The following is a 15,749-nucleotide window of genomic DNA, read 5'->3' as shown; positions in this document are numbered from 1 at the left end:
CAGCAAATCACCCAGGAGGGATGCATCTTCACAGAATAATACAAAAATTAGGGGAAAAACTAAACAAAGTGTGTGTGTGTGTCCTCACCTTTTGTGACTGCAGCACAGCCTCTCTCTGCTGCCAACGCTTGTATAGGCCGAAGAGCGGGGTGGCGCCATCCACCCACTGGATGAGCCCGGAGCGTGTGCCCAGGGGCGTGACGGAGTAATGGCGGGCGTGGAAGCGTGGGCTCTCCTGCTGGTTGACCTTAGTGAACATGGTGTTGACGATGGACAGGAACTGCATGATGCGCTCGTCCAGGTGCAGGTCCTCCAAGCCTGAGGGGGAATGAAGGGGGAAAATCAGAGAAAGGACTGGTACAGAGACGATTGCTTTTGGTCATAAATACAGAGTGAAAATGTATATTAAAATGAATAATTAAATAATGAGGCCTCAAATTCTACTCTGTTTTGTTGCCCTCCGCTATGGGGCACACGTGCAGAAAATGTTTGTTTTCTGCAAGCTTCTATAAAGCAGTTTGTATAGTGTTTTTGTTTTTTATTTTTAATTTAATGTTCCGTCACAACGGAGTTGTACACCATGCCTCACTGCATGAACTTTTTAATTAGCTCTGATTAAATCATCTCCCGAAAAATGAGTACAGTTTAAGTGCTGTGCAAATATGTTATGACAGCTGATGACTCCACAGGGAGGTAGCCACAGTTCTACTGACAGCCTTACTGACAAACACATGTACAATCCAGTAAAAAAAAAAAAAAAGAGAGAAAATGCTGCCTTGGAAAAAACTGCATTCATTTACAGTTAAACACAACAAGACATGGGCACATCCAACCTTACCTTTGAACAGGTAGGGGTAGTTCTTCCCGTCGGAACCTAGGAAGTAGAGCTTCTTGGGCTTGGTCTTGGTGGGCAGGATGGTGATGGTGTTGCCCACACTCTGGATGGTAACGGCGTCCGTGGCGGTCACCTCCCTGGGCAGCGCCATCTCTGTGCTGGCCATGCCGGCCAGGCGCGGGCTGATCTCGTCCAGCCGCAGCAGGTAGCTGGCACGCTTCTGGGCGCGCTGCTGAAGACTCAGCATGATCTGACAGTGACACAACACAGGAGGGTCAGACAAGGTCACATGATGCAAACAACGCACAAACAGCCAACCACTCATAACCAAGAGGGGCAGAGCTAACCGTCAGCACAACCTGGAGGACAGGAGAACATCAGACATTCTGTTGCCAAATCAGCATAAACATTGATCAGTCTGTGCCAAAGACGGCAAAGAAGTGCAACCCTGGTGTTTGTTTGCTTGGTGTATGTAATTCTTAAACATCTCCTTGAAGTCAGTTGAGCACAGCTAGGTTGGAGAAAAGCTGTTACTAAGTTTCAAATGACAACAAATGAATAAAAGACATGTGTGTCTAACCACATGGCATAAATGGGGACTGATATGGGTAGAGATTGTGAAGACCCTCACATATCAAACATAGAACAAGCCAAATACAACTGCCGATCGAACTGGTTGCTTTCAAAGTACTTCATCTCGCTGACATTTCAGTCGGTCTTGTTTTAACCTGTATTGGATGATTCATTTCTGGCCCATCACCGTTGAATAAATGTTAAGGGATACTGCTAGATGGCTGCTATTACTAATGCGTGATGGTTCAAACCAGTAGGAGGCACTCCCACTACATTCAGCTATGTAAAGTGATCACTGGAGAAAGGTTACAACACATACTATCCACTGCATTAAACTGGCAAAATTGCATAATGTGATTGCTTTTCTTCCATTTATTTTGCACTCCATGAGCAGCAAAGCTGTGTATAGTCTGACACTTTCACTTGCATTGGAGACAAATGATATGAGAGCAAGTAAACCTCTATAACAGGCACACACACACACACACACACACACACACACACACACACACACACACACACACACACACACACACACACACACACCTAGACTCCTGCACATACACCACACAGACACACAAAACACGGATGTGTCCACTGACCTGTTTGAAGGGCGCCCAGCTGCTGGCAGGGTTGGCAGGGTTCTGTGGGCAGCGCAGACGCTCCAAGGCGTTGTTGATGGGCTGGCCGTACGTGTCCTGGAACCAGGTCTCGTGCGGCGTCTCGGCCGGCGCTGCTGTGATGCTGCGCACGTGCTCCAGGGCAAACACCACGGGCCGCATCAGAGCCGAGTGCTTCTCACGCATGATGGCCACCTTCTCCTCTCTACAGGAACACACACACACACACACACACACAGTGAGAACTCCCATCACTCAACAACTCTTCTGTTCACAGTTAGCAAAAGGCAGGACTACATGATTGGTACTAAATCTCTAACCAACATCAAGTCATTTTGGCTACACACAACACAACACACACACACACACGCAACACACACGCAACACACACGCAACACACAAGTTTTGGAAAAGAAGATAATATCTATGAAATATCGGAAGACATGGATAATGTGGGGTGGCTCACTTCCGCAGCGTGTTGTTGCTCTGCACCCTCTTCACCTCGTCCTCCAGCTGCTGGATGCGGCGCAGCACGTGCATGTGTTGCTGCTGCAGCACACCCAGCCACAGCTCATCCCAAAGCAGGGTCACACGCCTCAGCTCTCCCACCAGCATCTGAACCTACACACACACACACACACACACACACACAAAGAGTTAACATAGAATTTGGAGACAGACAAAGGACAACAATCATGGAGTTTTTTTCCTCAGTTCTTAGGAACAGATTCTAGGTTCTGGCAGATTCTGACAACCCTTCCATTAACAGGCAGAGTCTTCCAAAAATGAATGAGGATCAGCCTGCCAGGCTGCTAAGTCCTAGTCCGTGAAATCTGACCAACAAGCACTTCCATTGTGAAGGCAGACCAAACACTACACCTATATGTAGAGCCACATATATCCCCCAGCCGTGGCAGTATCTGCATTTGTGTCCGTACCTGCAGCACCATGGTGGGGTTGGCGGAGGACAGCTTGTCCACGATCTTGCTGTAGCAGTCCTGCATCATGGCCTGGTCCTCGCTGGAGCACAGCACCAGCTCCTCGCCGCGGCCGCTCTCCTGGGAGGCAGGGGGGCTGCCAACCTCGCTGCCACTGCCACACAGTGCCTCACCCTGGATGTTGCCCAGGAAGGTGGGCAGGGCTGACGGCAGCTTGTTACCTGGGCAGACAAACAAAAAGGCGTCTAGTTAGCCTGATGGCAGTTTTTCAAGAATGACTTTGGAGAGACAGATACTAGAGCAGCAATTCTGTGCAAATTCTTTCCATCTGACAAAATGAGCATTTGTATGGAATTGTCTAGGGAGAAAAATATTAATGTTTTAACTTAATTGGCACAAATATATGCAACTGATTTCATCTCATGGCAGCACCCAGATACAAAATATAAAATAAAAATCGAATAACTTTGCTACACTTGTGGTGGTGTGGTAGGAAGTGTAAAGTAAAAAAATCCAGAAGAGCAAGATTAGATTAGCATCTACACTAGACACACCTACACACATATATAGACACACTCACTCACTCACTCAGCAGATCATAGATCTGAAAAGGGATCTGAGAACAGCAATGGCTTTAAATCCCCACTGGAAAAGTCCTGAAGTTAAAGTACATATTAGCAGGCTCTGGGAGGGAGTGTGATGTGTCGCCTACCTGCTGCCTGGGCCTCGCCCCCCAGAGAGATGGAGCCCACGATGGCGGGGTACAGGATGAGGTGGGGGGAGTCCTGGGCCACGCGGCACAGCAGGCTGCAGATGCTCTGGCGGATGTAGGCCTCAGGGTGGTTCAGCCGAGAGAACAGCTGAGGGATGATGCCTGGGGACAGACAACAGAAAGGTCATCACCAAAGGTCACCACCCTGGATGGGATAACCTGTGGTGTAAAAGACATCCATTTCCGCCCCGTTCCCTCCGCTTACGGTATTATAACATTATTGGCATCAGAGCCCATAGGTTCCTATGATTGCTCTTGTCAGTATGTGACTTGAGTGACGAGTTGTGCTTGTTATTCAAATCAGTGCTCTTAAGATAATATTCTTTGAACCTTGTATACTATCTTAACAGACGGTTGGAAGGATAATCATCTCCCTCATCTGTGTCAAATGAAGAAACATAGCCCAGGCATCTAAAGAACCTGCCACAGTGTCAACATTTTCATCAAGTTTAAGGCCAATTTTTAGTCCAGGCGACAAGGGTCACTGGACAAAGGAGAGACTACATTTGACACAGACCTTGTTGCGTAAATTTAGAAATTTGGAAGGGCACAGATATTGAAAGTTTGTTGCTCACTCTTGATTGGATGAGAAGAAACTCCCCAGACATTTGGCATTGTTGATATGAATACTCCCTCGTAGATATTTCATGTTCTTAAAATCCCATGTAGCTTGCAGTGCCAGCTGTAGAGTTCATCTTTGATAAAACGTTGACTAACAGTCGATCATAAATTGAGACAAAATGTGCCGCTCAAAATTATACTACCCATCTTCCATGGTCTACGTTTTTTGTATCAGCAAACTTCCTAAATACTGTCATTTTGCAGCAGTTTTGAAAGATTTTAATACATTAGACAATAGGTAGAACGTACCAAACTACCCTATATATAGTAATCGTATAAACAGGAATCTTTAAAGCCATTCCATCCCTTAGCCTCTATGATAACGTCCCAGTCAGGTAACATTTGACCGGGCCAGAGGCTGTGGTGGCGTGGTGTGAGCTTCACTGGCAAGGTGACGTTGGGCGTAGGCGTGTTGGCCGGGCTTACCTCTCCAGGGAGCGGTGGGGGTGGAGGCGAGCCCTAGCTCCAGCTCCTCCCGCAGCTCTCCCGCATGCTTCACCAGAAGCCGCAGCAGTCGCAGCGTTGCCATGACGATCACGTCGTCATTGCTCTGCTTGCTGCTGCTCTGGTTGCTCAGCAGCAGCTTAGGGTTGTCCTCATCAATTGGCACCTGAGAAGAGAGCCAGGCACAAACACACAGAGACAAAAGTTAGTGGTTTGAAAAACACTGCCCATAAACTGGGATCCTCCATATCTTGTTCCCATCATTTCATATATGACCGCTAGCGCATATGCTCCAATAACTAGGGTTGCATACTAAAAGACTGACTTGCCTGACTCCCGCGTCTTGCTGGGAATATTGAAAACCATCTTGTGACCTACTCTGCCCCAGCCCCATATCCTGCTATATTACATATATTACTATTGTCCAACTCCATTGAAGATGGCAACCATAAAGTGCCATATAGAGGGCTTCTCAAACAGTCACAATCCACCAACTACAAAAAAAAAAAACAACAAAGTGAAACATCTGTGTGCTGCCTGACCTGTCCTGCGTTGAGCTTGAGGAAGGTGAAGTAGGCGCGGCAGGAGACGCGGTAGAGGCTGAAGATGCGGTCCACCACCCTCCTCCACACGCGGATAAGGCCCTCCGTCACGTTCTCCTCCACGTCGGCCAGCCATGGGCACGAGGCCAGCAGCTGCCTCCAGATCACATCCACCATGTCATCCTCATCGTCCTCCTCGTTCTGTAGGGCCAGGTCCTCATCCTACGCACACGCGCACACACACAAACAATTTGTATGGCACGAAAATCACTGCTAATGAACACTGGGGTTAAAAAAAAATCACACACACACTTCCAAAAGCTAACCAACACTTCCCTACTGTCAGAACACACCCGGCTATGGTTGAGGTTGTGGTAAAACCTAAAATTCCTTTAGGATCAAAGTATCCAACCACCTATTCATCCCTCCATCTCTAGTTAACGGCAAGCGTATCGCTTACCTGAATGCCTGCAGGGCGGCACATGGCTTGGCCCAGGATGCTGAAGATGGTCTCCTTGTCTTCGTCACTGGTGCCTGATGGGAGCAGCTCCTCAATCTCCTTCTTTTCTCCCGAGAGCAGCGGCACGCCCTCACCCTGACTGTTAAACCAAGTCAGACAAGCGGATAATGAGCAAAGCAAAGGTATGGAGACGCGCCTTAAAGGAGCAGTAACGGCTGCCACTCATCCTTAGGGCAACGCAGAGTTCATGGAGGCTTGTGGGGTCTGAATTGAATTGAGCCTTAGCCACTTTCACTGGTCTTTTAAATTGTATTGATATAGCGCCAAAACAATACAATTGTCTCAAGGCATTTTAGAGCCCCGGGCCTGCACAGAGGACAATACTGGCCCCATCCCACAAATGACCATTTAAGTTGTACGCCCCAACACTTGCATATTTGGCAAAGGGCACAGAAGAAGAAACACAAGCGCAGTTTTGACTGCTTTTGAGAGGAATGGTGCACACGGTCAGAGACTCACCTGGCATTGTCCACCACCTTCCTGCCCCATCTATAGGTCCAGCTGGCGAGGGCCGCCCAGGATTTGGCCACATCTGGAGCCTGGGAGGTGGACAGCTGATAGAGCTGCCCAAGGACAAAGTCAGGCTCTCCCACGCCAACACTCACTGCAGGGAGGAGACGCAAACGAGGTCAAGGCAGGACAGAACCACTTATCTTATCCTCTGAAACAATTGAGGGCTATTAGCAAGAAATTCATTTCAGATCAAAGCATGGAGTAAAAATCCCTCCACCAATGAGTCTCTGTAACCCATGCCGACTTCACTGATTAAAGTCTTTGGAGCGGAGATATTTTAACATTCAAACTAAATTAAGAGTTCTGCAAAGCCAGTGCCATTTCCCCCTGACACTGCTCTCGTACCAGTGATCTCCGTGGTGATGCGCGGCACGCCCTGGTCTTCCAGCGGCAGCTCCAGCAGGGCGGCGATGTTGCGGCTGAGGGGCGAGAGGCTGGGCTGGCCCACGGAGGAGGAGCTCCTCTTCACCACCTGCTTGAGCTGCAGCGTCAGGTCCTTCCAGTCGGCCAGCAGCCACTTGCAGAGCGTGAGCACCGAGCGGCAGGCGGCGCGCTCACACTTGCCCGAGCGGCAGTAGGACAGAGCGCCCAGGCTCAGCATCTCCATCGCCCCCGTCGACTGACCTGTAGTCATAACAATTTGTAGCTAAATGTGAAGAGCATGCAAACGAGTATTTATTATGGCTTTGTGAAGGGAATTATACTTCAGCACATTAGTCTTAGCCCATTCTGTCTCACGCTCATCTCCATTTATTAAAAACTGACCCATTTCATCCCGCATAGAGCTCACCACAGACAGCCTAGGGGAAAAACGTTGACTGATATAAAATATTGACTGACCTGCCGTGAAGAGCACTTTGGCCTTCTCGATCTCCAGCTCGGGACCCCACTTCTCCTTGACGGGGCCCTCCAGTGAGAGCATCCTGAAGCTCTGCAGCAGGTCCCCTCCCTCGGGGTGCTCCACCTGGGGCTCGCAGCACTGGCTCAGCAGCCGGGAGGCCAGGGCGATGTTGCCCTGCTTACGGGCAAACTTCACCGCCGTCACGCACAGCTCCATCAGGTGAGAGTCCACCGGAGCTGAAGAGACTAGAGGGGGGGACGGATGACAGAGACATCAGATTTGATGAAGATAAAGCTTTCTCCTATACCTCACACACACACTCAATTCACAAACTATCATCACAGTCTACATCCATACCAAACATACCTCCAAGTAAACGAAAAACACACACCCCATTCAGTCTCACACACACACACACACACACACACACACTTCCAGTCATTATGGCACCCTGTGCCAAGCACCCCACCTTTCTGCTTGAGGTGCAACTGCCTCTGGAATGTGGTATATCTGAGCGCGTGCAGCCAGGGCTGTACATCCTGCTGTTTACAGGAGCTCAGGGCTTCACTGAAGAGAGGGATCAGACAGTCCTGAGAGAGAGTTAGGGAGAGAGAGAGAGAGCGAACTTTAAAAACTGTCCATACAGCAAAAGAGCATACACATTCTCCTGTTCAGCCTGTACAAGCCCGCCACAGTATGGTGTAACTGGGATACCTACTGCAAGAGGGTGGAGATGGAAAGGGTTAATGAATCACTGGAGCCCAGCCGAGTATTACTTTCACTATTTGGAAATACTGCATTGAGAGAACCCTGTCCCCCCCACACACACACACACACACACACACACAGTGGAGCAGGTGTTACCTCAGCAGGCAGCTGGTTGGTGAGGGAGCCCTCCAGGGCGTTGGCACAGTGCAGCTGCATGGTGCCGATAGTGGGCAGGCAGCCAGACAGCGTCAGGGTGGAGAGACGCAGCGCACCCAGAGAGAGGCGGCCCGTCTGCTTCAGGTACCTCACCAGACTAACACACAAGGAGGAAACAGACAGACGGACGATAAAAAAATTTAAAAGGAGATGGGGAAATGACAACAGATAAAGAGACGACAACAGAGAAATAGAGAAAAACAAAAAGTGACAGCAAGAAAGAAATGAACTCTGATACGGACATAGATGACGTCTACAAATACTTTGCTGGTTCGAATCCTGAGGAATGTAGAAAGAGAAAACAGGGAACTTAAAGCAGTGCTGGTAAGTGAGAAGCTGTGGCTGTGTGCTGGGACTCACTCGGATGAAGGGCCCATCTTCTGGTCCTGCTCGTGGTTGGTGGAGGTGATGGCTCCCACTGCGCTCCTCAGCAGCTGCACTTCTATGGCCTTCTGCAGCTCCGAGGGGTCCGGACTAAGCACTGCAGGCAGCAGGCGCTTCAAATCTGTTACACACACACACACACACACAGAGAAGAAAAGCGTAAACATTTAACAGATATTGCTCATAAAGAAATACATTTATTGCATTTAAATCAGATTCTGGCCAGCTTCTGATTAAACTTTCATGGCAGAGTAAGCTATAAGCATGGTTCTGTAGATCCGTAGTTCTGTCAAATGTGCAGCGCATGGTGCAGATGCAGCACTAATGCCATATGCATAAGTTATATTCAAATGGAAGGCAAATACTCTGGTCAAAGCACCAGCGGCATAGGGTTTATATCAAATCAAAACTGTATGCAGTACCTAGTTTGTCTTTGGTGCTGGAGTTCAGCAGGCCATAGTCTTCCCCGGGCAGAAGCTCCAACTGCACACGGCACTCTGGGAAATCTCCATCTTCAAACCTGGTCAGAGCTCTGGAAGAGAAAAAAAATTATTAAAAAAAAAAAAAAAAAAAACTATCGACTCATACAACAGACAGAAATGATGTGGCACTGGCAATGCCACCGTCTATGGTCACAGCTCTTCTCCCACTCCACACAAACCCAGTTTCTCTCTAACACACACACACCTGATGTAGTTGAAGTCTGTCTTGAGGTTGACTGTGGTGCTGCTGCTGCTGTTCTTCTTGAGGGCGTGCATGCTGGCCTGCCACTCCTGCACCGAGGCCCAGTCACTCAGGGCCACGTAGCACTCGCACGCCTTGTTGGCCAGGAAGTTCACCACCTCTGGAGAACACTCACTCGATTTCAGCAACACAGTCTTCCTGCCGTCTCCTGAAAGGGCAAATGTCACACCAAGCATAAGTAGGCCTGGAGAGAATGTCAAATGCAAATACTAGAATACAGGTGTCAAACCCCACAGCTTTATCCGCTCATAATTCCAGCTGACGTAAAACTACTAATGTCTCACTTCCCTTCCTATGTGAAAGTACACTTCTGAGCCCAGCTACAGTAGCGCTTCTGTTCTAATGGCTACCTTGTACACAGGAGAGTGATGATTCTGATCATTCACAACTGGCTGTGAATCAGTGGTCTAGTCGAGAGCTGAGCTGGGCTGTACCGTAGCGTGGCCTGTGCTGCTGGGTACTCACCACTGCTGCCGTGTTTGGGGCTGGCCGTGTTGCTGCTGCTGTTGGAGTTGGCCAGCTTGAGCAGCGAGCGGTCGAAGCCTTTGATGGAGCAGTCCATCCCAGTCACGGCACACAGCTGCTCCTGATACTCCAGAGCGGCCTTCTCAAACCTGACAACAAGGAGGACGTTTACAACATGCCATGTAATATCCACAGTGGCCTACCCAAAGTTAAGACAACTATCGTAACGGTGTTTGTTATCGGCAAACTTTCGCGTTGTCATGTGAATCCATTATTAAACTGAAGTTATAGATTGTTAATCCATTATTAAACTTAGCATTTTGATTGTTTAACAGAATGGCCGATGTTTGACACTGTCCGATAACTGACATAGCTACGCTAACGAGGCTCTGTCAATTCTCTAAAAGTTTGTTCTAAAAATTAAAAGATGCACAGAATTTTTTGGGGAGTTTTTGAGCACTCACCTTCCCTCAGCCTGCAGGGCCACAGAGCCGACCCAGCCCAGGCTCTTGCCCGTGTTGGCCAGGCTCCAGGCAGCCAGGCCCTGGATGGCCTCAGGGCAGCGCAGCGCACACAGCGCCTCCACCAGCATCATCAGAGGAACCTCCACCTCGGGGCCCTACACACACGCCAGGCATATACACATTTTAGCACACGGCGAATGTGCATTGGAAAGGAGGGGGAGCAGGGCACAGTAGGGCAGACTCAGGCTATGACAAAGGGGCCAAATGATTTAGAGCACAATGTGCTCAGTCAACACTAAAGCATTCTGGGAAAAATACTAGGGAGGACACAGCACTCATTCTGAAAACACTTATAGTTCTATTTGGAAAAGTGTAAGGGTGAATTGCTGCACGCACACACACACACACCCAACTGAACAATAAAGGGTATAAGGCCTTAGGACCTCTAAGCCACAGAAGACCAGTGCAAGACCCCAACAACTGTAGGACTAATTGGACGTTGAGGGCCATTTACGCCACCTGTGCACTGCTGTTCTTGATCTCGGCGAGCAGGTCGAAGCCGTGGCGCACGGTGACCGCCGGCTGCCCAGACATCAGTCCCACCCGCATCAGTGCCATACGGATTCGCGTCAGCCAATCCTGACACGTCTGTCGGTTGGTGTAAAAGAATGTCCGAATACCCTGCAGAAGAGACAAAAGTTAGACTTCACAAAGATATAGCTCTTGAGCCAGCTAACCTCTATACTGATCCTGTCCTAACCTTAAAGGTCTCCTCCATTTACCTTTACACAACCTTCTTCTAACCTACGTCTGATAATGACATTCCAGAACAGAAAGCATTCTCTTTAACAAAGTGTTTAAATGCCAATTAACTGGCAAACAATAATGCAAGGGATGAGGAACAAGGGAAGGGAACAATAATGAAGGGCAGAGGCGTGCCCACCTTGGGTGGCGCAGTGAGTGCGTTGGCACAGCCCTCGTAGGCGTTGTACATGAGCTTCTCCAGGTTCTCCAGGAACTGCAGCAGCAGCGCCAGGCGCAGCTGGTTGGTGTGGTGACCCTCGTCGCTCTCGGCAGCACTCCACTGGCTCAGCTCCTGCTCCGAGTTCAGGCTGTGGGCCGCCAGGCTGCGGATCATACCTGAGGAGGATGGAGGACAACACCAGATGAGAAACACACACACACTCCTGTGCCAGAGTAGAAGCAGCGGAGCGTTGGTGCACAACTCCAGTGGTGACAATGAACCTATAAAAGTGGTGTTACCCGTCATGGCATCAGTACACCTTCCAGCATGCAGTCAATCCATGGTCAAATAGACAATCATTGCCAGAAAAGTGAAGTGTGCAAATTGACCAATTTGAAACTCAAATTGCACATAAATACACACGTTAATCTGCAGGAAGTGTACAGCCTGGTTAGGGTACAACTTTCCCCCAGTGACAGGCCAAGCTGATCAGAACCCAAATAAAGAAAATTCATTATATTTAATATTGTAATATATAAAATAACATAATATTTAAACAGCTGACACGAGCATTTACAGTCAGTCAATTGGAGTCACTTTTGAAGACCACACATAACACAAACATGTGCAAATAATGAAGGCTGGAGCCAGGGGGAGGGGAAGGTGTGCTAACCGGGTATCCCATCTCATCACAAAACAAACGCTCACATCAGGCTCACCCAGACAAATACAAAAAAAGCTACAAGCTAAGTCACTACAACACAAAAACAAACAATTCTCAAGCTGCACAGCTTTGCAAAGCCCACTGGCTGCTACTTCTACACCATCCTGCCTCAGCTTGGGAGGCATTTCAAAGTCTGAAAAGCATCAGCAACATTGTGTTGCTCACACAATGCTACATCTGATATCCCCATGAAACATCAACACAACAACCAGAGAAACAGACTCTTGTCCTGTCACTCATGCCTGGTCAAGGCTGGATGTGTTGCGGACCCCAGCTGTGGTGGCGCCCCTGTCCCCCTTACCCTCTATGGTCTGGAAGGTGTCCTGGGCACGACCCAGGGGGGTGCGGAGCTTGGAGAGGACCGTGAACTGGGCGGCCTCCCACACGGCCCACTGCCACAGGACGGCCTCGGTCTTCAGCAGGGTGCGCGGCACACACTGCGACTCTCGCTTCTCCACGCGCTGGCAGCTGTGGTACAGTCGTTCCAGCCACGGCTCCTTACTGCAGCACACAGGCACAGCACAATCATATATGTGACATACATTACTATTCCAGCCACGGCTCCTTACTGCAGCTCACAGGCACAGCACAATCATATATGTGACATGCATTACTATGAGTCTGCGTCCTCACTAGCTTAGGTTCTAGGTTATGGAGAATCATTCATGCTGTTTTTGCAATTTAGAATTCTGTTTCTAGTCCTTTCAAGAACACTGCCAGTGAACCAACAAGTAACAGGGTTGTGTGTGTGTGTGTGTGTGTGTGTGTGTGTCACATGCGGAGACTTTCTCTACATCCGTCACACTCACCCCCCGCGATGCACAGTGCCATATAGGATGAAACTGATGACATCAGAGAAGTCCTGTGGGTGGAAGGTGTTGCTGGGCGCCTTGCTCATGTGTCGGCGGATGGCCAGAGAGATCTCCTGGATCTCCACATGGTTCTGGTTGCTGCGAGGAGAGCAGAGAGAAGGAACACTGATTACTCTCGAGCACCACTAGGAGGTCCCATCTGAGACGTTATGAAGAGGACAGGTGGTGGGTTGTCAAGTGGCGTTTAATAAGAAGGGCTTGTACTGCAGGCTCACCTCAGGGCCACGGCAAGAGGGATGGATTTCAGCAGCTTCCCGAAAGCCTGACGGACTCGCACAGCCGAGTGGACCAACTGCACTCGGCACACATCCACACACCTGAACACACACAGCAACAGATACGGTCAACCACACACTTTCCACCAAAAGGCAAGGCAAGTTTGTATATTCATACACTTGGCAAATCAAAGTCCTATTTAATGAGAAGAAGAAAAAACAGGCACAAAACAAATTTGGATCTTTATTACATTTGCTTATGTGCTAAGGGTTACCAGTAAGAGCGCAGCATGATACGTGAGCACAATAAGGAATTATGAGTTTGTTCACCTTTGCAACAACTCTGGGGAGAGGGATGAAGAGAGGACCTGCAGACTGTTGCATGTCTGAAGACATACGGCTGGATCTTCATTCAGAGCTAAACACGGTCATTCAAAAACAGGAAATCAACACACAGGCTTCAACAATCAATTTAAACCTTGTAGAAACTCACTGTAGATTTAATTTGGTTTCTAGTGCGATTATTATAGTCCAGATGGGAAAGGATTCAACTCCTTGCTAAATAACCAAGTATCTTGTGTCTCGGAATTCTTCTAACAATCCGAACACCATTAAAAAAAAGAGCTCGACTGAGGCAGACTGCCTCAAACAGAATGACTGGGCAGAGCACTAATTAACACAGCTCTCTCCTCACCATTTGCCAGTAGACCTTTGCAGAACTTGTGAGAAGAGGGGAGGGAGAAGAGTGGGGTGTACGTCTCAGACTTCTTCATCATTAGCGAGATCTCCAGAGACCACGTGAGAAGAAGCTTCCTGAATAGAGAACGAGACAGACCATTTTTAACACTTTGCAAATTAGCTACAGAAGGGGTACATATGCACTCACACCTCACCTACTCAATCTCTCCACTCGCCCAAATGAATGCTAGAGAGTCTTATTGCTCGATGCTCTAAGGGTTTGGATTGATCCTATTGATGGATCAGTCTAACCTTTTAACTCAATTAATAGCTAAGCCAAACACAATCCTAACTACTCTCGTCGACATTGAGGGCTAAATAATGGCTTCTGAAAAAGTTAAGGGGGGGTGGGGGGTGGCGGGCGGCTCATTACTCGGAGCCGAGCGAGCAGGAGAGCCAGCGCTGCGATTGGTCCTACCTGGCCTCGGGGTTCAGGTGCTCTTTGCTTAGCAACATGCCCAGCAGACTGAGCAGCGTTTTGAAATGCTTCTTGGTTGCCGTGGTAACCGTGCTGATGACTGCGCCGTCGAACAGCGAGGGAGACGAGGAGCTCAGGCTGCTGGAGATGAAGTGGTCATGTCTGAAGCAGAGGGACAGAGAGAGAAAAGGGAGGTAGGGGCGAAGGAAGAGATTTAATTCGTTCTTCATTAAGAGTTCGACAGATAAATAAATAGGTAGGTACATAAATATCAACACATGCATAGATCCCTAAAAATACATAAGCAAACAGGCATCTTCACGGCATCCATCCAAGTCTGTGGTAATCACAGTTAAGCGATGTGATTACCTGGTACAGTGGGAGTAGAGCGTGTAGAGGACGGAGTACTGCACTGCAGGGTGGTGGACAGCCAGCTCGGAGTGCACCAGAAGCAGGTTCTGACTGAGCAGGGCAAACACAGTGGGAGAGAGTGCCCACATCTACCCAGGGCGCGCACACACACACACACACACAGAGAGAGAGAGAAGCAATAAATGAATGTGAAACTATTGTTTTGTCCACAAAAGATGTGGGACAAAAGACAAGGTGCAACCGTCAACACCACCAAGATGGAGACAGCGGTACCCAAATTAACTGGACCTCACTTGCATACAAATGGAACCAACTTACAAGCTCTGTGCCCGAGCGACACGCTAGACTGCTCAGTCTACTCAATTATTTTGCTTCCGAAAGTCTAGCCTCAACTTGGCAGGTTAATAAATAAAATGGTTTCTTAATACTTCTTGTATTACCACCACACTTCAGCAGAACAGGAACAGAAACAAAATTGAGTCAATTGTTCCGCACATTGCCCTAACTTTACTCAGATGTTTGATCCAGCCCTGCACGTGGTGAACATCCAGCCCAGCACTTACCCCAATGAGGGAGTTCTTGGTGTTTCCGATGGTGGTGAGCGCGCTGAGGTTGAAGATGAAGATGAACTCGGCGCGGTCGGGGGCGATCTGGATCGGGGGCTGGGTGAATGCGGGGTGCTGGATGTGGGGGCAGGCCGGGGGCAGGTCCAGGGGCGCCAGGAGGTTGTTGAGGGCGCATCCCATCTCCCCCAGCACCAGCTTGTAGGCCGCTTCCAGGACGGGGATGTTTTTCAGACTCAGCACCGCCTGGTACACACCAAGGGCGGCAGACATGACCTGGAGAGACGGGGGCACCACACACACACACACACACACACACACACACACAGAGAGAATAAGAATTCAGCACACCCTAACCTTTTCTTCACACATTCTAAAATACAAACACGTTCCTTCGGTAATGGAGAGACTGGCCCATCAACATGCATAGTTTCTTTTTGTTCAAATCAAATTGAGTTCATTGTGCAGTCACGCAAAATAAACTAATTCAAAGGGTTGACATTTGTGCAAGTCATTCCAGAATTAGAAATACCATGCAGGCCTAGAAATACACCAACAGTAATTTCTTGTGTCTATTACTATGCTGTAATATGGACCTCCAAATAAGGGTGTCCTAAATCACATTTGTGATGGTACTCTTCAAGCTCAAGGCATGCCGCCAGTGGCCTCCTGTAGTTGGCCTG

At 48.9% G+C, this 15,749-nt stretch overlaps 1 protein-coding gene across 4 annotated transcripts in view; it reads right to left on the bottom strand.

Annotated features, from left to right (window-relative positions):
* Positions 1-15,749, bottom strand: part of smg1 (SMG1 nonsense mediated mRNA decay associated PI3K related kinase) — a 39,551-nt gene that overhangs the window by 14,337 nt on the left and 9,465 nt on the right. For all 4 annotated transcript variants that reach the window (XM_012827184.3, XM_031565549.2, XM_031565552.1 and 1 more), the window contains 29 exons: positions 15,067-15,342; positions 14,501-14,631; positions 14,132-14,293; positions 13,670-13,788; positions 13,306-13,393; positions 12,976-13,077; positions 12,698-12,838; positions 12,190-12,389; positions 11,144-11,340; positions 10,720-10,881; positions 10,201-10,355; positions 9,737-9,885; positions 9,215-9,419; positions 8,950-9,059; positions 8,504-8,648; positions 8,084-8,240; positions 7,689-7,809; positions 7,219-7,464; positions 6,724-7,002; positions 6,325-6,469; positions 5,806-5,944; positions 5,346-5,567; positions 4,786-4,969; positions 3,679-3,840; positions 2,967-3,187; positions 2,495-2,649; positions 2,011-2,233; positions 839-1,085; positions 89-318 (listed from right to left, as the gene is read on the bottom strand). In XM_012827184.3, the coding sequence (XP_012682638.2) occupies positions 89-318; positions 839-1,085; positions 2,011-2,233; positions 2,495-2,649; positions 2,967-3,187; positions 3,679-3,840; positions 4,786-4,969; positions 5,346-5,567; positions 5,806-5,944; positions 6,325-6,469; positions 6,724-7,002; positions 7,219-7,464; positions 7,689-7,809; positions 8,084-8,240; positions 8,504-8,648; positions 8,950-9,059; positions 9,215-9,419; positions 9,737-9,885; positions 10,201-10,355; positions 10,720-10,881; positions 11,144-11,340; positions 12,190-12,389; positions 12,698-12,838; positions 12,976-13,077; positions 13,306-13,393; positions 13,670-13,788; positions 14,132-14,293; positions 14,501-14,631; positions 15,067-15,342 (5,073 nt within the window). The remainder of the gene's footprint in view (positions 1-88; positions 319-838; positions 1,086-2,010; positions 2,234-2,494; positions 2,650-2,966; positions 3,188-3,678; positions 3,841-4,785; positions 4,970-5,345; positions 5,568-5,805; positions 5,945-6,324; positions 6,470-6,723; positions 7,003-7,218; positions 7,465-7,688; positions 7,810-8,083; positions 8,241-8,503; positions 8,649-8,949; positions 9,060-9,214; positions 9,420-9,736; positions 9,886-10,200; positions 10,356-10,719; positions 10,882-11,143; positions 11,341-12,189; positions 12,390-12,697; positions 12,839-12,975; positions 13,078-13,305; positions 13,394-13,669; positions 13,789-14,131; positions 14,294-14,500; positions 14,632-15,066; positions 15,343-15,749) is intronic.

Source organism: Clupea harengus, chromosome 1, assembly GCF_900700415.2.
Source record: "Clupea harengus chromosome 1, Ch_v2.0.2, whole genome shotgun sequence".
In the NCBI taxonomy this organism is placed as follows: domain Eukaryota; kingdom Metazoa; phylum Chordata; class Actinopteri; order Clupeiformes; family Clupeidae; genus Clupea; species Clupea harengus.
The sequence above is the reverse complement of the archived record's forward strand: the minus strand, read 5'-3'. Positions and strand labels throughout refer to the sequence as shown.